Genomic DNA, 21207 nt, shown 5'->3' on the forward strand with positions numbered 1-21207 from the left:
GTTCCCTCTATGCCCACTTTCTGGTGAGTTTTTTTTCATAAATGGGTGAATTTTGTCAAAAGATTTTTCTGCATCTATTGAGATGATCATATGGCTTTTATTCTTCAATTTGTTAATATGGTGTATCACATTGATTGACTTGTGTATACTGAATAATTCTTGTATCCCTGGGATAAATCCCACGTGATCATGCTGTATGATCCTTTTAATGTGTTGTTGGATTCTGTTTGCTAGTATTTTGTTGAGGATTTTTGCATGTATATTCATGAGTGATATTGGTCTGTACTTTTCATTTTTTGTAGTATCTTTGTCTGCTTTTGGTATCAGGGTGATGGTCACATCATAGAATGAGTCTGGGAGTGTTCCTTCCTCTGCAGTATTTTGGAAGAGTTCAAGAAGGATGGGTGTTAGCTCTTCTCTAAATGTTTGATAGAATTCTCCTGTGAAGCCACCTGGTCCTGGACTTTTGTTTGCTGGAAGATTTTTAATCACAGTTTCAATTTCATTACTTGTCCCTGGTCTGTTCATATTTTCTATTTCTACCTGGTTCAGTCTTGGAATGTTTTACCTTTCTAAGAATTTGTCCATTTCCTCCATGCTGTCCATTTTTTGGGCATAGAGTTGCTTGTAGTAGTCACTTAGGATGCTTTGTATTTCTTCGGTGTCTCTTGTAACTTCTCCTTTTTCATTTCTGATTTTATTGATTTGGGTCCTCTCCCTCTTTTTCTTGACGAGTATGGCTAATGGTATATCAATTTTATTTATCTTCTCAAAGAAACAGTTTTTAGTTTTATTGATCTTTTTGCTATTGTTTTCTTTGTTTCCATTTCATTTACTTCTGCTCTGATCTCTATGATTTCCTTCCTTCTACTAACTTTGGGTTTTGTTTGTCCTTCTTTCTCTAGTTCCTTTAGGTGTAACATTAGATTGTTTATTTGAGATGTTTGTTGTTTCTTGAGGTAGGATTGTATTGCTGTAATCTTCCCTCTTAGATCTGCTTTTGCTGCATCCCATAGGTTTTGGATCATTGTGTTTTCATTGTCATTTGTCTCTAGGTATTTTTTCATTTCCTCTTTGATTTCTTCAGTGATCTCTTCGTTATTTAGTAATGTATTGTTTAGCCTCCATGTTTTTGTGTTTTTTTACGTTTTTTTCCCTCTGATTTCTAATCTCATAACGTTGTGGTCAGAAAAGATGCTTGACATGATTTCAATTTTCTTAAATTTACTGAGGATTGATATGTGACCCAAGATGCGATCTATCCTGGAGAATGTTCCATGTGCACTTGAGAAGAAAATGTAATCTGTTTTTGGATGGAATGTCCTATAAATATCAATTGAATCTATCTGGTCTCTTGTGTCATTTAAAGCTTGTGTTTCCTTATTACTTTTCTGTTTGCATGATCTGTCCATTGGTGTAAGTGAGGTGTTAAAGTCCCCCACTATTATTGTGTTACTGTCAATTTCCTCTTTTAGAGCTGTTAGCAGTTGCCTTATGTATTGACATGCTCCTATGTTGGGTGCATATATATTTATAATTGTTATATCTTCTTCTTGGATTCATCTCTTGATCATTATGTAGTGTCCTTCTTTGTCTCTTGTAACATTCGTTATTCTAAAGTCTATTTTATCTGATATGAGTATTGCTACTCCAGCTTTCTTTTGATTTCCATTTTCAAGGAATATCTTTTTCCATCCCCTCACTTTCAGTCTGTATGGGTCCCTAGGTCTGAAGTGGGTCTCTTATAGACAGTATATATATGGATCTTGTTTTTGTATCCATTCAGCAAGCCTGTGTCTTTTGGTTGGAGCATTTTATCCATTCACGTTTAAGGTAATTATTGATATGTATGCTGCTATTACCATTTTCTTAATTGTATTGGGTTTGTTTTTGTAGGTCCTTTTCTTCTCTTCTGTTTCCCACTTAAAGAAGTTCCTTTAGCATTTGTTGTAGAGCTGGTTTGGTGGTACTGAATTCTCTTAGCTTTTTTTTGTCTGTAAAGCTTTTGATTTCTCCATTGAATCTTAATGAGATCTTTGTCAGGTAGAGTAATGTTGGTTGTAGGTTCTTCCCTTTCATCACTTTAAATATGCCATGTCACTCCCTTCTGGCTTGTAGAGTTTCTGTTGAGAAATCAGCTGTTAACCTTATGGGAGTTTCCTTGTATGTTATTTGTCGTTTTTCCCTTGCTGCTTTCAATAATTTTTCTTTGCCTTTAATTTTTGCCAATTTGATTACTTTGTGTCTCGGTGTGTTTCTCCTTGGGTTTATCCTGTATGGGACTCTCTTCACTTCCAGGACTTGGGTGGCTATTCCTTTCCAATGTTAGGTAAGTTTTTGACTATAATCTCTTCAAATATTTTCCCGGGTCCTTTCTCTCTCTCTTCTCTTTCCATGGCCCCTATAATGTGAATGTTGTTGCCTTTAATGTTGTCCCAGAGGTCTCTTAGGCTGTCTTCATTTCTTTTCATTCTTTTTTCTTTATTCTGTTCCACAGCAGTGAATTCCACCATTCTGTCTTCCAGGTCACTTATCCGTTCTTCTGCCTCAGTTATTCTGCTGTTGATTCCTTCTAGTGTATTTTTCATTTCAGTTATTATATTGTTCATATCTGTTTGTTTTTCTTTAATTCTTCTAGGTCTTTGTTAAACATTTCTTGTATCTTCTCAATCTTTGCCTCCATTCTTTTTCCGAGGTCCTGGATGATCTTCACTATCATTATTCTGAATTCTTTTTCTGGAAGGTTGCCTATCTCCACTTCATTTGGTTGTTTTTTCTAGGGTTTTATCTTGTTCCTTCATCTGGTACCTAGCCCTCTGCCTTTTCTTCTTGTCTATCTTTCTGTGAATGTGGTTTTTGTTCCACAGGCTGCAGGACTGTAGTTCTTGCTTCTGCTGTCTGCCCTCTGGTGGATGAGGCTATCTAACCAGATAAGGGGTTAACATCCAAAATATATAAAGAGTCAGTCAACTTAATCACAAAAAAATCCGATTAAAAAATGGGCAGAAGAACAAAAGAGACATTTCTCTGAAGAGCACATCAAAATGGCCAATAGATATGTGAAAAGATGCTCAACATCAGTAATCATCAGAGAAATGAAAATTCAAAGCTCAATGAGGTATCACCTCATACCTGTCATAATGGCTATCATCAAAAGACAAAAAATAACAAGTGTTGGCAAGGATGTTGAGAAAGGGGAACCTTCATGCACTGTTGGTGGGAGTGTGAACTGGTGCAGCCACTATGGAAAACAGTATGGAATTTCCTCAAAAAATTAAAAATAGATCTATAATATGACCTAGAAATTCCACTTCTAGGTATATACCCAAAGGAAATGAAAACAGGATTTCAACAAGATATAAGCACTCACATGATGATCGCTGCATTATTCCCAATAGCCAAGATATGAAAACAACCCAAGTGACCATTAATGAAGAATGGATAAAAAAGATGTAGAATATATACACTATGGAATATTATTTAGCCACAAGAAAGGAGGATATCCTTCCATTTGTGACAACATAGATGGACCTCAAGCAAATTATGCTATGTGAGATAAGTCAAAGAAAGTCAAGTATTGAATCTAAAAAGTTAAACATGTAAAAAACAGAGAGTAAAATGATGGTTACCCGGGGATGAGGGTGGCGGAGATAAGAGTGATTGTGTTTAAGGGTACAAACTTAAAACAAGCAGCAATAAGCCATAAAGATCTAATGCACAGTATAATGAATATAAGCAATAATACTGTACTATAAATACATAATGTGATAAATATCACTACATCAGCAAACAAACAAACAAAAAGCTGACTCACAGCACTGAACATAAGTATCATTAACACTGTAGTAAACACCACTTGTGGTGTCTGCCTAGTATGGATGCACTCAATTAATTTTAAAATGCCAAATCATCAAATACCTGCTTCAACATCAGTTCCACATCCCTGAATTTGTATATGATCAATAATATTATTTTTGAAATCTATTCAGTGTCATTCAGACTGCTTCATATCTGAACATTCATTTTCAAAGAAGGCCAAGCATTCTAAGTGTGGCTCCAAATGTGACTTGGAGTGAAAAGCTCTAAATATAGAAATTTTATCAGTTTATATATACATGTTTATAATTATGAAAAAGAAATGTTACAATAATTGATGCACTCTGAAAGCTGTCTAAGTATAAAAACTAAAATAAAGAACTGTTAAACAGTTAAGTAAATTAACAGTAAAATAGACTGACAGTTAAAATATAAATATTAAGAGAGTTTGTACCACCAAAAAACTTTAAAGAAGAACATGTTACCCTCTTTTCATCTAATAAATAGTTATAAAATTTTAAATACTAAGGCAAGAAAAAAATAGCACACATTAGGTCATAGTAAAATAACTTTTAGAGAATTCTTTGGTATACTAACTAGACAAAGTAAAAAGTAAAAATAAAGCCTGGGTTGTCTCAGGACTATCTGGGAAAATGAGATTGGAGTCTGTCTCCCTACAGTACTACTTTTCTAGAAACTACAGAGGTAAGATAAATGTAAAATGTTTGTCTGCCTAGTTTGCTATGAAACCCCTGATCCCTGGGATTCCACTTATACTGATGAGCTTCATGTTAGCATAGCATGCAAGCCCTGTACCTATGTGACTAAAATATAGTAGAAGATTTGTGGGAAACTAAGGCTGTGATTTAGTGCCATGACGGTCCTCTCAGTCTGGGCTCTTATCAATGGCAGCCATACATGGACCAGGAGCAAAAGAAGGTACACATATAGGTGGTTGGTGGGCCTCTCCATAAGATGAAGATGCTCAGTATTCTGTATTTCTTGTCTTATATCCTTCCCAGAAGTCTCTAAGGCCGTATCTATCCTAGGTTACTCTTTCCCCTTCATTAGACATTTGATCCAAGCTGGGCTAAAGGAGATTCTTTCAGAAGCTGAATGATACTGACATTAGAAGTTGTGAAAGCCATGTTAATAACAGGACTTTCAAGACAGACTCTTGAATTTCTTTTGATAAGATTCCCACAGTAAATACTCTTCTTGAATTCTATGAAAGAGCCTTTTATTCTTGTAATGACCTTTTAATTGTTTTAACCTTTTTTGTTTAAGCATTGTTGGAAAATTATACACAAACACATATACAACACAAACAAGTACACACAAAGGTACATATGCAATTCTTATATGTTATTGATGGGGTTATTGAAAAATAACAATCTCAGGTCAACAAAAAGCATGAAGGAAAAGAATAGAGTGTAATCATATACGTTATGAAGCTAAGGGACACGTAGGAGTTTCATTCCTTCATGGGAGTACTTGACTTAACACCTTGCATGAGAAAGGGAAAAGGAATTAGAGAGTGCCTTCAGCTAGCATAGACGAAGAGGTTGTTAAGATCTTATTTGTTCCAGAAAACATTTATACTTATTTACACATTATGCAAATGAGCATATATTTATATACTCAAACATCTCTTTTACAAAGATGTGAGAATGAACATTAAAATTCCACAATGAACAATTTAGTGAATAATAGGAGAGAAAAAAATTAGTGAATAATAAGAGAGAAAACATAACCAATTTTATAAATGTTGGCTAAAATAGCAAAAAGTACAAAACAGTACAGCTAAATAAGGTAATCTATCTAGGATGCCTGTAAATTACCAAAAGTAAACTTTTAAGAGCAATGAGAATCTTCCATACACTGACTCACAACGAACCTTTTGTAACAGTTCACAATTTGGTGCACATACTTAGCAGTACATTTATGCCTGAGGAGCAGTTGTAGCACATGGTGCAGAGGCCATGTCTTTTCTCAGACAGACAATTTGAACACTGGTTCTGCCTTTTACTGGCTCTGTGATCTTGGGTAAATAACTTAACTCTCTCCATTTCAGTTTCCACAGGTACTGAGAGGGAAAAGTAATACATCTTACCTCATAGAGTTTATAAAGACTAAAGTTTATGAGTATAAGGTATTTAAAACACTTTCAGGCACACAGTTAAAGGTCAATAAATGTTAGCTCTTAATTATTTGTTCTCAGTAGAAGCTAGAATATACAGTGTTCGTGGCTAATGTTTTTCTACATCTCAATAATTTAAAAATCCATATTTCCCTCAATGTTTTACAACATTCAGTCATGAGTAATATCGTATGAAATATTTATCTTTTATGCAAATTATATCTCTATATCTGATATTTGTTATGAAAATATCAAATTTAGTGACATATTCAATGGCATAAATTAAATTTAAAGTACCCTTAATAAGATAAATCACAGGAGTAAAACCAATATATTTTGGATAAAATTGATAGTGTTCAGTGTTATTTTACTAATTTTAACAAATGTATTAAGATAGAACTATTTGGCTCATTTAAAATTTATTTAAGGTAAGACTGGAATCTATTGTATTAAATAAAATTAAAGAATTAAATAAAAGCATGTGGATCTGTAGTATTAAATAAAATGTAATGTTTCTTTTAGGCTCAGTAGCAACATTTTTTCTAAAACATGTATCTTTTTTTAGGTTACCTGAGAACTGATCATACGCTGAGATGAACGAGCAATATTGGCAGGTAGACCAAAGAAACTAGGTTTGTCATCCTCTGGAAGTTTTTCAATGATGGCACGATAGTCCTAAACACAAAGAATTAAAAAACATTTTTTCAATAAAGATTAAACTTACAACCACCGAAATCAGAAAGAACCAGAATATCGTGAAGTAGTAAATGATAAATTATTCATGTTACCTTGTCTAGGTAAATCTCACTTTCAGTCTGTATAGCATTAACTCAGTAATCTAATGGAAATATTCTTTGTCAATACTTGTTTGTACTTAAATTATTTGATACAATACTTTCTTATCCTATGCTTCTCAAATTCAGAGGGGAATTGATTAAAACAAACATATTTGATAACTATGCCTACTATGTGTAGTTATTTTTCCTGTAACCTACCAAAGACTAATCTGCAGAGTGTAGCTCTGTTTATAATGAGATAAATATTCCAACAATCTTTTCTTTTAAACTTATAGAACTCCCAGAAACCTATACTCACACAGTCTGATATGCAAGAACTGCTTTGTAAATTGCTTTATTATAAAGCAATTCCACAGTTAGTCTTCGCTGGTGAGGTGTGATGAAATGTATCGAAAATCCTATCATTTCATCCCAAGAATTACTGTAAGCACTGCAAAAGCTTGATTTGCCAAGCACTCATCTGAACAGTTTTCACTTCAGATTCTAGATGGGAAACTAAGTGTAGATCAAGAGGATTTATTCAGTTTGATTGAAAGACGGGAATTGTTTTGTTTGTTTTCATGAGGAGACGAGTTATTTTAAGGCAGGTAGTGTAAATATATGCATCTAAACTGTTCTTGCTGAAGTAGGAGAAACTGTTTTTGGTGAAGGAGACTCATCTTCTGCCCCCACCCCCATCATCCTTTCTCATCCTTCGCAGCTGCCTCTGCAGTATTTCCAAGACACAGGTCCTGGGCTTCCTGGAGTTTAACTACAGGAAGTATGTCAAAGTTTGGAAAGACATGCTGTTCTTTGAAATATTTCCTCTCCTATATCTCAGTATACTTCCTTAAGGTTTTCAATCACAATGTAGATATGCATAAATATATATGTATGTATATGTGAGTGTATGCTTGTATATATCCATGCATATGTGTGTGTGTTTCTCATCTCCTGGGAAACTTCTGGCTTCCTCCTTCTATCTAACTCAATTAAATAGAAAGCTAAACATTGACTCTCATAAATAATCTTATAATTTTTTTTTCTATTTTTTAATTTTTCTTTTTTTTTTAGATGGAAAAAAATCTCCCATCTAAAAAAAATCTCCCATTCCAGATCTTCATGTGCCTCACGGCATGTGGGATCTTAGTATCCCGACCAGGGATCAAACCCATGCCCCCTGCAGTGGAAGCACAGAGTTCCAACCACTGGACCACCAGGGAATTCCTATAATCATCTTATAATTTTAAAGCTATTATTCTTTGTATTTATACACTTTATTCATTTTTAAATGTCTGTGAAATATTCTCATCTAGTGTGGCTAGAGTCTTCTCTCTACCTAGGACTATACACTGACATATTTCCTAAATAGGAGACTACTACATATCCAAACTGATTTATCCTCATTTGGACACAAAAGAATATACACCAAATGATACCCTTTACATGAAGTACAAACACAGGCAAAACTAACACAGGCTGTTAGAAGTTAAGCTAATGTATCCTTTGTTGGGGAGGTAGTAACTAGAAGGGAACTTGAGGAGGACTTCTGGGGAGCTGAAACTGTTCTGTTTCTTGATCGCAGTGCTGGTGGCAATCATGTGCTCAATGTATAAAAATGCACTGCATTGTACATTTATGATGTACACTTTTCTGTATATATTTTATTTTTCAATTTAAGCTTCAAACAATAGAGATGAAAGACTTCTCATGGTACATTCTCTGAAATAAATATATAATAAATAACTATGTGATATTTCTGTTTGCTCATTCACTCTAAGGTTCTCCCAATAAAAAGTAAACTCCACAGTGCATCAAGAGATCCACAAAGTCTGGAACAGTGTTATCACTGAGCAAATGTTCAATGTGTATTACTGAATGAATGAGTAAGTGAATGAAAGATACTGAAAAACAAAATCGATGGAATACTCAATAACAAAATAGATAAGATATTCAATAGAGTAATATGTTTAATACTGATTTTTAAGCTTTGTTTTCTGACATATCACTAAAACAAAGGAATTTTCTTGAAAAGTATTTGAATAAGAGAAAAAGGCACAATACTGACAGAACTATATAATTGAATATATATATTTTGTAATTCATGAAGAAATGTATAATTTTAATACTCTATGTAATGAAAATGTTATTTGGGCATTCACACAAATACAAATTTGTGGCAAAATAAACTAGAATTGAAATCTTTGGGCTACATTTTGTACTATTTTCTGGAAAAGATTATTGCATTCTAGGAGGCTTTTATATGATGACTCAAAGTAAAAAGCTACAGCTGGATAAAATAAATACACATAAACAAAAATGTTGCTATGAAAGCTAGATAAAGTGAATGTCTCTTGTATATTTAGAACTTCTTTAAATTTATAAGCCAGAGTATGAAGATATTGTTAAATAATATTTGCTTTCTTTCAAATTTAATGTATCAGAGTACTCTCATAACTATGAAGAAGTAGCATATTCCCCATTACAGATCTTCATGGCAGCCCTACAATGTAAAAATTTTCCTTGGCCACCCCCTTCACGATTTACCTATTTACTATATCCTATTATCATCAATCAGTGATCATTAAGTATCCAAAAGTAATAGGACACCAAACTAGAGTTTAGAGAATCAGGCTGCATATTGGCATAATAAAAAAAAATCCATATTTGTGAATGACAAGTGCTTATACATTTGAAAAGAAACAACATATATTTAACAATATAAGAAATTATTCAAGTTTCTATCTGGTAGTAAATTGAAAATAATTAATTTTACCTACCAAAATGCTGCAGGATTTTGGTAGATATATGGAGTATGGAAAAATGCTTTTCTTGTTCCTTTGGTTTAATACATCAATTATTGAAGAATTAAAAAACTGTTTCAGGTATGACTGAAGAACTCTAAGGTCAAAATAGTTATCTATACGTCCTCCATAAATAGCATTTTCAAGCAAACCATGTACAAATTCCCATTGTACATCTTTGGTACCTATAAATGAAAAAAAAACTTTTATTCGTTTCATTTCTAAGGTATTAGAAATTTTCTAAAACAAATTCTAAAACATTAAACAAATTCCTGGCTCCAGTTATATTTATAGGATATAACAATACATATTTAATTCATTTAAATCATTCCTTAAGATGCTTAAATTAATGTATGCTCGTTAATATTAATAATATTAATACTATAATCACAGAGGATCTGTTCCAGGAAGGGAGATACCAACATAGATAACTATAATATGAAGTAGGTATGGTGGACAGGAAGGAACCTGGCAAAGTCTGTTTGTTAAAATTCCTTCCTGTGTCCCATTGTCTCTGCATAGCCCAGCAACTTGTTTACCAAACATCTGCTTTTTTGCATCTCCATGTTAACTGCCTTCCTCCATTCTGAAGTCTAAAACCACTACCCCAAACACCCTCTTCTGTTTTTAGTTGAAGATAGTATTTAAGGTGAGGGTTTCAGCCATTTTGGCAAGTTACTTAGTCTTCCTGGGTCTCTCCTATATATACATGTTATTAATTTTTGTTTGATCTTCTCCTGTTAATCTGTTTCATGTCAGTGTAAATTCTTAGATAAGCCAGAAGAAGCCAGAAGGGTAGAAGAAAATTTCTTCCTCCCCAACAGCAGTAAATGAAGGAAACACAATTTTAATCTACCTAGTTAACATCATTAGTTTAGTTATATAGACAAACTATATAGCACTGAGAATAAATGGACAACAATGACATGTAACCATATGGATGAATCTCTCAAATATAATGTTAACTGAAAGAATCGGAAGACTAAAGAATACATGATATATGATTCCAGTTTTATAAAAACAGGCAAAGCTAATCTATATCACTAGTTAACATTACTAGTTTAGACTATTTCAGTACTATAAAATTCAGTGAACCATTCCCATTTTTTACATTTAATTCTCCATATGTGGAGGTCCATTAATATCAGGAAATCTTGTAATCATACGATTATATTTAGACTTCTATCATGAGATTCAGTATCATTTTGAAGCATCTTCCTCTTACAACAATTCACTGGTGTGATGTATGTAAAAAACATATGATGCTATTAATTAATTCCATTGCAAGCTTGAAACACAATAATAAACAAATCATTCAAACTCTCTGTGGTTTGGTATCCTCATCTTAAAAGAGCATTAATCATATTTGCCTCAAAGTGATATTATAAAAATCAAATAAATGCTCAAAAGCCTTTTGCAAAATTACCAAGTTTCTAAGCAAGCTAAAGTACTAGTATATATCCTCCAAAAAATTATGTTTCAAAATAAACATTAAAAAAAACAACTCATGGAAATCAGAAAACTGATTGACTTAGCACAAAATGGGAAAATGTTGGGTCATACATAAAAAGGAGTCGGGGAGAAGCTTCCAGAATGTTGGTAATACACTATTTATTGACTTTGGGCTAGTTACAAAGGTTCAATTTATGAAAATCTATTGAATTATACCTTTATGTGTACTTTTCTGAAGTATAATTCAAAGAAATTTTAAATAAACAAAAAATTCATTTGGAATACTATTAGGCATTAACTAACTATGGGGAACAAATAAATTAATATCGTATCTACTTCTACATATATACCCAACAGAAATATATTCAAGTAGCCACCCAAAGATATAGCGCAATCATCCCAAACTATCCACGTGTCCATCAAGAAAAAACTTGAAAGCTACCCACCAAGAGAAGAAATACAATCACAGAATGGCAAACTATATAGCACTGAGAATAAATGGACAACAATGACATGTAACCATATGGATGAATCTCTCAAATATAATGTTAACTGAAAGAATTGAAAGACTAAAGAATACATGATATATGATTCCAGTCTTATAAAAGCAGGCAAAGCTAATCTATATAGTTTAGGTTCCTGCTCTTTACCATAGGAGTGGGGGTGGAGGAACTTGAAGAAGGGTAGTAACTGGAAGGCATCATTAGAGTAAAATCTGAGGTATTGGTAATGTTCTCTTTCTTGATTAAGGTGCTGCCTACATGAGAGTGTTCAGTTTGTGGAAATTTCACTGGGTTGTAATCTTATGATATAAGTACTTTTTGTACACGTATCATACTTCATTTAAAAGTTTTTAAAATCTCATAAACATGTAAATTAAAATGGGATTCGAACATATCTCAACACAATAAAGGCCATAGATGACGAACCCACAGCCAACATCATTCTCAATGGTGAAAAGTTGAAAGCATTTCCTCTAAGATTAGGAACAAGACAAGGATGCCCATTCATGCCACTTTTATCCAAAATAGTTTTGGAAGTCCTAGACACAGAAATCAGAGAAGAAAAGGAAATGAAAGGAATTCAAATTGGAAAGGAAGAAGTAAAACGGTCACTGTTTGCAGATTATATCCTATGCATAGAAAATCCAAAGCTCATCAATGAATTTGGTAAAGTTGCAAGATATAAAATTAATATAAAGAAATCTGTTTCATTTCTATACACTAACAACAAAATGTGAGAAAGAGAAATTGAGAAAATAATCTCATGGACCATCACATCAAAAAGAATAAAATACCTAGGAATAGACCTACCCAAGGAGGTAAAAGACCTGTAGTCTGAAGACGTTGATGAAAGAAACTGAAGACAACACAGATGGAAAGATATATGGTGTTCTTGGATTATAAGACTCAATATTGTTAAAGTGACAATACTACCTACCCAAGGCAATCTACAGATTCAATGAAATCCCTATCAAATTACCAAGGACATTTTTCATAGAACTGGAACAAAAAAATTTACAATTTATATGGAAACACAAAAGACCCCAAATAGCCAAATCTATCTTGAGAAAGAAGAATGAAACTGGAGGAATCAACTGGCTTCAAACTATACTACAAAGCTACAGGAATCAAAACAGTATGGTACTAGCACAAAAACAGACATATAGATCAACAGAACGGATAGAAAGCCCAGAAATAGACCCATGCACTTAGGGTCAACTCATCTACAACAAAGGAGGCAAGAATATACAATGGAGAAAAGACAGTCTCTTCAATAAGTGGTGCTACATGTAAAAAGCTGGACAGCTACATGTAAAAGAATGAAATTAGAACATTCTCTAACACCATATAAAAAATAAATTCAAAGTGGATTAAAGACCTACATGTAAGAATGGATACTACTTTTTTTTATGTGGGCCATTTTTAAAGTCTTTACTGAATTTGTTACAATATTGCTTCTGTTCTATGTCTTGGTTTCTTGGCTGCAAGGCACATGGGATCACAGTTCCCCAACCAGGGATCAAACCCACATTGGAAGGTGAAGCCCCAACCACTGGACCGCCAGGGAATTCCCTAACACTGGATACAATTGATGTAAAACTCCTACAGGAAAACACAGGCAGGACACTCTTTGACATAGATCATAGCAATATTTTTTGGATCTGTCTCCTAAGGCAAAAGAAATAAAAATGAAAGTAAACAAATGGGACCTAATTCAACTTAAAAGCTTTTGTACAAGAAAAAAAAAACATTAACAAAACAAAAAGACAACATATGGAAAGGAAGAAAATATTGGCAAATGATGAACTGACAAGGGATTAATTTCCAAAATATACAAACAGCTCATACAGCTCAATACAAAAAAAAAAAAAAAAAAAAGCCAACCAAAAAAATGGGCAGAAGACCTAAACAGACACTTCTCCACAGAAGTTATACAGATTGCCAACAGGCACATGAAAAGATGCTCAACATTTCTGATTATATGGAAAATGCAAGTGAAAACTACAATGAGGTCAGAATAACCATCATCAGAAAGTCTACAAACAATAAATGCTAAAGAGGCTATGGAGAGAAGGGAACCCTCCTACACTGTGGGTGAGAATGTAAATTAGGGATGTCACTATTGAGAACAGTATGAAGTTCCTTAAAAAACTAAAACTAGCATTACCATATGATCCTGCGATTCCACTCCTGGACATATATCCAGAAAAGATAAAAACTCTCATTAAAAAAGATACATGCACTCCCATGTTCATAGCAGCACTATTTACAATAGCCAAGATATGGAAGCAAGCCAAATGTCCATCAACAAATGACTGGGTAAAGCAGATGTGCTACATATTTATATACAGTGGAATATTACTCAGCAATAAAAAAAGAATAATGCCATTTGCTGCAACATGGATGGACCTAGAAATAATCATACTAAGCCAGACAGAAAAAGAAAATTATCATATGATATCACTTATATGTGGGATCTAAAAAAATGATACCAATGAACTTATTTACAAAACAAGAAATAGATTCACAGACATAGAAAACAAACTTATAGTTACCAAAGAGGAAGTGTGGGGGGGATAAATTTGGAATTTGGGATTAACAGATACACACTACTATATATAAAATAGATAAACAATAAGGGCCTACTATATAGCACAGGGAACTATATTCAATATCTTGTTATAACATACATGGGAAAAGAATCTGAAAAAAATAGATATATAATTGATATATATATATATATATATATATATATATATATATATATGTACAATGGAATCACTTTGTTGTGCACATGAAACATTGTAAGTCAACTATACTTCAATAAAAAATTAAAATAAAAGAAAACTACAAAACGAAAGGTATTTGTCCACATGCTAGACGTCTATCCTTATCCTTTCATGGAAACCAAGTTACAGAATAAATGATGATGCCGTTCATTCAACCAACTATAACAGTGCCTACTACCATGGGCTAGGCCCTGCTACAGATGTTAAGGACATACAGAGTAAGCAAAATAGTCAAAGACCTTGCTTAATATAGATTACACTTTAGTTGGAAAAGATGAACATTTTTAAAAATAAATGAATAAACAAGAAAGTATAAGGTAGCACTAATGTATTAAAACAATTAAACAGAACATGGGGATAGAGAACAATTAGAAAATTACTTTAGATGGTGATAATAAAATACTTTTCTGAAGAGGATACCTCTAAGCTGAGATGTGAATGATAAGAGAAGAAAATCATATAAAGGTTTGGGAGAGGAGCATTTCAGACAGAAGGAAGAGCACCTACCAAAACCTTCTGGTAGGAACAAGCCTGGCTTGTTCAAGGAACAGAAAGAAGATAAATGTGGCTGTAGGTTGTGAAAGTGAATTATATGCTTTACTTTACTTTTCTAAATAATAAATTTGTTTACTCTGTGGAGAATTTTTGAAAGAATCTATTTCTTGGACTACCAAGGATTGATGAAGTTGAAGGATGAGAACAGAATCTTGATGTGATTTGGACAGGAGGGGACAGACACCGCCAAAGCATTGGATGTTTGAGGATAAGAAAAAGAGAAGAATCAAGGATGATTCATAGGCTTTGAACCTGAACAACTACATGAATGGTGGTGCCATTTACTGAAATGGGGCAGACTCAGGGAAAAGTAGTTTGGCAAGGCTGCAGGATGGTGGGGGAGACAAGAATCTAGAGTTGTTTGGAATAGTTTTAAGTTTGAGAGTCCTATCAATGTACTCTCTTCTCTAATCCATCATTGTTCTAAACTCTAGTGTTCGCTTGAGTTGGCCCTGAGCAATAACCCTCAGGGATTGGACCATTCCTGTTTTCAGGAGGCAGAGAGCTAGATGGTCTCAAGGGATCAGATTATATGGTTTTGTTTGTTGCCCTGTTTTAGTCTATTCTTTGTACCTTGATTCCTGATTTCTACTTAATCATACAATTGTGATTCTACAGATTCTTGGTCTACCATATTCTTGAATTTTAACAATTCCCTTGAAAGAGATATGAATAATTTATTTGAAGCCTGAAACTTGTGAAGGCTGTGAAGTAAAGACAAGGTCATTCTAGCTTTCTGCTTCCTGAGAGCTACAGAACAACCAGAAATCTAATGGATTATATAAAAATCAATGACCACAATAGATAATATATGAACTTTCACAAGCATGGAATTCAGAACATTAAATACAAAATACAAAAAGCAAATTTTATAATAGGAAGTCAAGTCACTCTTGAAAAAAACCCTATTTTTAATAAGAGCTAAAAATTTTTCTTTCATTGACACCAGAGGTCAAAGTTTCCATCATTAGAACTTACCATCAAAGAGTCTGTCAATAATGCTGTAACCAGCCCGAAGATCTGATAAAGAAAACTCATAAAACTTGGTCCAACCCTATCAAAACAAATTTTTAAAAAATTAAAGAACTACAAACAATGTTAAAATATACATATGCATATATCATTGCCCTTACAATCTTAACAAGAATGTTCAATACAGACTAAAAGAAAAACAAGGCAACTACTGAGAATTTTTAATAAAAACAATAAATCTAAAGTAAGAGTAATTAAAATAAATAAATTTATTGATCTCTACAGCATGCAAAGGATTTTATAATGTCATAAATGTTTTTATCACTTAAGTATGTGGCAGAAGAGTCATAAATAGAAAGAACAAATTGGCGTAGTAAATCATTGAGTCTACATAGAGTGTATACATTGAGAGATTTCCTATAATTTGGTCCTTCAGAATTGTGGATTTTCTCTATAAACATGAAAACAGAAATATTATGAAAATTATTTAAAGGTCTAAAGGCATATAGAATTATTTTCTGTACATTTGACCAACAAAGCATTTATACTGTAACTAAATAAAATTATAAACCTACAGCTAATAGCTACCATGCTTGTATAAAAAGAACATTCAAAGACATTTATATGTGATACACAATAATATGAAATAATTAAAAATAATTTCTTTAGGGTTTTCATCAACGACGACTAGTAATTAGTTTTATGCAATAAAATAAGTTCAAACTACAATCTATTTAGACTTGAATAATATTCAGAAATATTGTTACAAATTTAATTTATTCATTCATCATTCAAAAAGATTTATTAAGTGCACATTATATTTCAGGTTCTGGGAATAAAAGAATGAGCAAAAACATATATAATCCCTGTTTCCATGTAGCTTTCAGTCAAATGTCAGGGGAGGGGTGAATACAATCAATTACTCAAATACACATACAATTACAAACTGTAATATGTTTAAGGAAAAGAAACATATTTGGTATATATAAGAAAGAGCTCTGACCTAATATAAAAGATAAGGGAAAGTCACCCTGGTGGGGAAGGGGTAAGAAATGACAGAAAAAAAAAAAGTAGATAGATGGTTAGGACAATGAAATGAAAGAATTTTTGTATTGGATTGTAATGGAGGATGAAGATACCAAACAGAGAGGTATTGAGAATGACTTCTAAGCTCATGGCTTATTCAAATTGATGTTGGCATCATTCACTCACAGGTGGAACACTGAAAGAATACAAGGTTCGGAAAGGGATAACATGAGATCAATGAATAAAGTGTTCAACAAAAACTTACTGAGTGTCTGCTATGTACTTGGCACTGTTTTTGTCAATGAAAATATAGCAGTAAACAAAAGAGGCAAAAATCTGTGCTCTTGAGAAATTAATGTTCTAGTACTTGGGTCTAGAATATGTGCATCTTCAGTCATTTTTGAGACATCTAACTAGATAGGCCAAATAAATAGTTGGATATATAAACCTAGATCTTAGAGAGTTGGTCTGAGTTGGATATAAAAAATTGGAGCTCATTAGCATTTAGATAGTTATTTTTTAAAATAATATTATAGATATTGTGAAAACAAAAAAGATTTCAGTTAACTATACCTAAGTTAAATTATACCTAAGAATTAAAAATCTGTAAGGGAGACACAGACTTTCAAGATGGCGAGGAGTAAGACATGGAGATCACCTTCCTACCCAAAAATACATAAAAAATACATCTACATGTGAAACAACTCCTACAGAACACCTACTGAATGCTGGCAGAAGACCTCAGACTTCCCAAAAGGCAAGAAACTCCCCACATACCTGGGTAGGGCAAAAGAAAAATGAAAAAAAGAGACAAAGGAATAGGGATGGGACCAGCACCTCTGGGACGGGGCTGTGAAGGAGCAGAAGTTTCCACACACTAGGAAGCCCCTTCCCTGGCAGACATAGGGGGTGGGGGGGCGGAGAACTTCAGAGCCATGGAGGAGAGCACAGCAACAGGGGTGCAGAGGGCAAAGCAGACAGATTCCTACATAGAGGATTGGTGCTGACCAGCACTCACCAGCGTGAGATGCTTGTCTGATAACCTGCCAGGGCAGGTGGGGGCTGGGAGCTGAGGATTGTGTTTCAGAGGTCAGACCCCAGGGAGAGGACTGGAGTTGGCTTCATGAACACAGTCTGAAGGGGGCTAGTGCACAACAGCTAGCTGGAAGGGTGTCTGGGAAAAAGTCTGGACCTGCCAGAGAGGCAAGAGACCGTTGTTTTGGGGTGCTCAAGGAGAGGGGCTTCCTGCTCCGAGGGCCCACAGATGGCAGAGCACTGCCTAAGTGAGCCCCAGAGATGGGCATGCACCGTGGCTATCATCTCAAACTGCAGAGGTGAGCAAGGACCGTTACTGCTGCCAACGCTGACACCAAATATCCTGTGTGCAAGTGCAGGTTGCTACCCACATACGCCCAGAAGCCTGTGCATCACGCCACTGCCAGGGTCCCATTATCCAGGGCCAACTTCCCTGGGAGAACACATGACGTGCCTCAGGCTGTTACAACATCACACAGGCCTCTACTGCTGCAGACACACCCCGCATTGTAATTGAGACTACCATACCCCTCCCTCTCCCCAGTCTGAGCGAGCAAGAGAGCCCTAATCAGACATTGTTTTAATCCCCTCTTGTCTGGGCAGGGAACAGATGCCTGAGGCTGGCCTACACTCAGAGGTGGAGCCACAACCAAAGCTGGGGCCCAGGAGTTGTGCAAACAAAGAAGAGAAAGGGAAATTTTTTCATACAGCCTGAGGAGCAGTACATTAAATCCACGCAGTCAGCTTGGTAAACTCTGCCAGTGTGGAATACCTGAATAGACAATGAGTGTTCCCAAAATTGAGGGGGTGGACTTCAGGGGTAACTGTGAACTTGGAGTTTGCTTTCTGCATTTGATTTGTTTTTGGTTTCATGTTTATCTTAGTTTAGTTTTTAGTGTTTGTTTTCATTTGTGGGTTTGTTTATTGATTTAGTGGCTCTCTTCCTTTTTTTGGTTTTGTTTTTTTTTTTCTTTTCTCTTTTTGTGAGTGTGTGCGCATATGTTTCTTCGTGTGATTTTGTCTGTTTAGTTTTGCTTTTACCATTTGCCTTCAGATTCTGTCTGTTCATTTTCTTTTTTCTTTTCTTTTTTCTTTTTGTGAGTGTGTGTGTGTGTTTCTTTGTGTTATTTTATCTCTTTAGGTTTGCTTTTACTGTTTGTTCCGGGGTACTGTCTGTTCGTTTCTTTTTTTCCTATCTTATCTTCCATGCCGTGCAGTTGGCAGGGCCTGGGTACTCCAGTAAGGTGTCGGGTCTGAACCTCCGAGGTGGGAGAACTGAGTCCAGGACGTTTGACCAACAGAGACCTCCAGGCCCAATGTAATATTAATCAGAGAGAGCTCTCTCAGAGATCTCCTTCTCAGCACTAAGACCCAGCTCCACCAATGGCCAGCAAGATCCAGTACTGAATGCCCCATGGCAAAGAACTAGCAAGACAGGAACACAACCACACCCATTAGCAGAGAGGTTGCCTAAAGTCATACTAACTTCACAGACACCTCAAAACACACCACCAGACATGGCCATGCCCACCAGAGGGAAAAGATACAGCCCCACCCACCAAAACTTAGGCACCAGTGCCCACAACCAGGAAACCTACACAAGCCACTGAACTAACCTTACACACTGGTGGCAGACACCAGATGTAAGAGGAACTATGAACCTGCACCTTGAGAAAAGGAGACCCCAAACAGAGTAAATTAAAAAGAAAATTGAGAAGACCGAGAAATATGTAACAGATGAAGAAGCAAGGTAAAAACCCACCAGACTAAACAAATTAAGAGGAAATAGGCAGGCTACCTAAAAAAGAATTCAGAGTACCGATAGTAAAGATGATCAACAATCTCACAAATAGAATAGAGAAAATACAACAACCATTTAAGAAAGACTTAGAAGAACTAAAGAGCAAACAAAAAGCAATGACCAACACAATAAATGAAATTAAAAATACTAGAGAAGGAATCAATAGCAGAATAACTGAGTCAGAAGAACGGATAAGTGACCTGGAAGAGAGAATAGTGGAAATAACAACATCAGAGCAGAATAAAGTAAAAAGAATGAAAAGAATTGAGGACAGTCTCAGTGACTTCTGGGACAACATTAAACGCACCAACATTCCAACTATAGGGGTCCCAGAAGAAGAAGAGAAAAAGAAAGGGTCTGAGAAAATATTTGAAGAAATTATAGTAAACAATATCCCTAACATGGGAAGGGAAACAGTCAATCAAGTCAAGGAAGCACAGAGAGTCCCATACAGCACAAATCCAAGGAGAAATATGCCAAGACACACATTAATCAAACTATCAAAAATTAAATACGAAGAAAAAATACTAAAAGCAGCAAGGGAAAAGAAACAAATAACATACAAGGGAATCCCCATAAGGTTAACAGCTGATCTTTCAGCAGAAACTCTGCAAGCCAGAACACAGTGGCAAGACATATTTAAAGTGATGAAAGGAAAAAAACTACAACCACGATTAATCTCCCTAGCAAGGATCTCATTCAGATTCGATGGAAAATGAAAACCTCTACAGACAAACAAAAGCTAAGAGAATTCAGCACTACCAAAACCAGCTTTACAACAAATGCTGAAGAAACTTCTCTACATGGGAAAAACAAGAGAGAAAAAGACCCACAAACACAAACACAAATCAATTAAGAAAATAGTAAAAGGGACATACATATGGAAAATCACCTTGCACGTAAATGGATTAAATGCTCCAACCAAAAGACACATGCTTGCTGAATGGATACAAAGACAAGACCCATATATATGCTGTCTACAAGAGACCCACTTCAGACCTAGGGACATATACAGACTGAAAGTGAGGTACGGAAAAATATATTCCATGCAAATGCAAATCAAAAGAAACCTGGAGTAGCAATTCCCATATCAGACAAAAAATAGACTTTAAAATAAAGACTATTACAAGAGACAAAGAAGGACACTACATAATGATCAAGGAATCAATCCAAGAAGAAGATATAACAATTGTAACCCAACACAGGAGCACCTCAGTACATAAGGCAAATGGTAACGGCCATAAAAGGGGAAATCGATAGTAACACAATCATAGTAGGGGACTTTAACATCCCACTATCACCAATGGATAGGTCATCCAAAATGAAAATAAATAAGGGAACACAAACTTTCAATGATACATTAAACAAGATGGACTTAATTGATACTTATAGGACATTCCATCCAAAAACAACAGAATACACTTTCTTCTCAAGAGCTCATGGAACATTCTCCAGGATAGATCACATCTTGGGTCACAAATCAAGCCATGGTAAACTTAAGAAAATTGAAATCGTATCAAGTATCTTTTCTGAACACA

General features: G+C 34.7%; 1 protein-coding gene across 2 annotated transcripts in view; it reads right to left on the reverse strand.

Moving 5' to 3' along the window:
- Window positions 1-21207, reverse strand: part of DYNC2H1 (dynein cytoplasmic 2 heavy chain 1) — a gene marked incomplete at both ends in the record, with an annotated part of 362190 nt that overhangs the window by 101383 nt on the left and 239600 nt on the right. For both annotated transcript variants that reach the window (XM_079708170.1, XM_079708169.1), the window contains 3 exons: window positions 6527-6631; window positions 9513-9721; window positions 15814-15889. In XM_079708170.1, the coding sequence (XP_079564296.1) occupies window positions 6527-6631; window positions 9513-9721; window positions 15814-15889 (390 nt within the window). The remainder of the gene's footprint in view (window positions 1-6526; window positions 6632-9512; window positions 9722-15813; window positions 15890-21207) is intronic.

The sequence above is a fragment of the Hyperoodon ampullatus genome (assembly GCF_949752795.1).
Source record: "Hyperoodon ampullatus genome assembly, chromosome: 7".
Lineage (NCBI taxonomy): Eukaryota > Metazoa > Chordata > Mammalia > Artiodactyla > Ziphiidae > Hyperoodon > Hyperoodon ampullatus.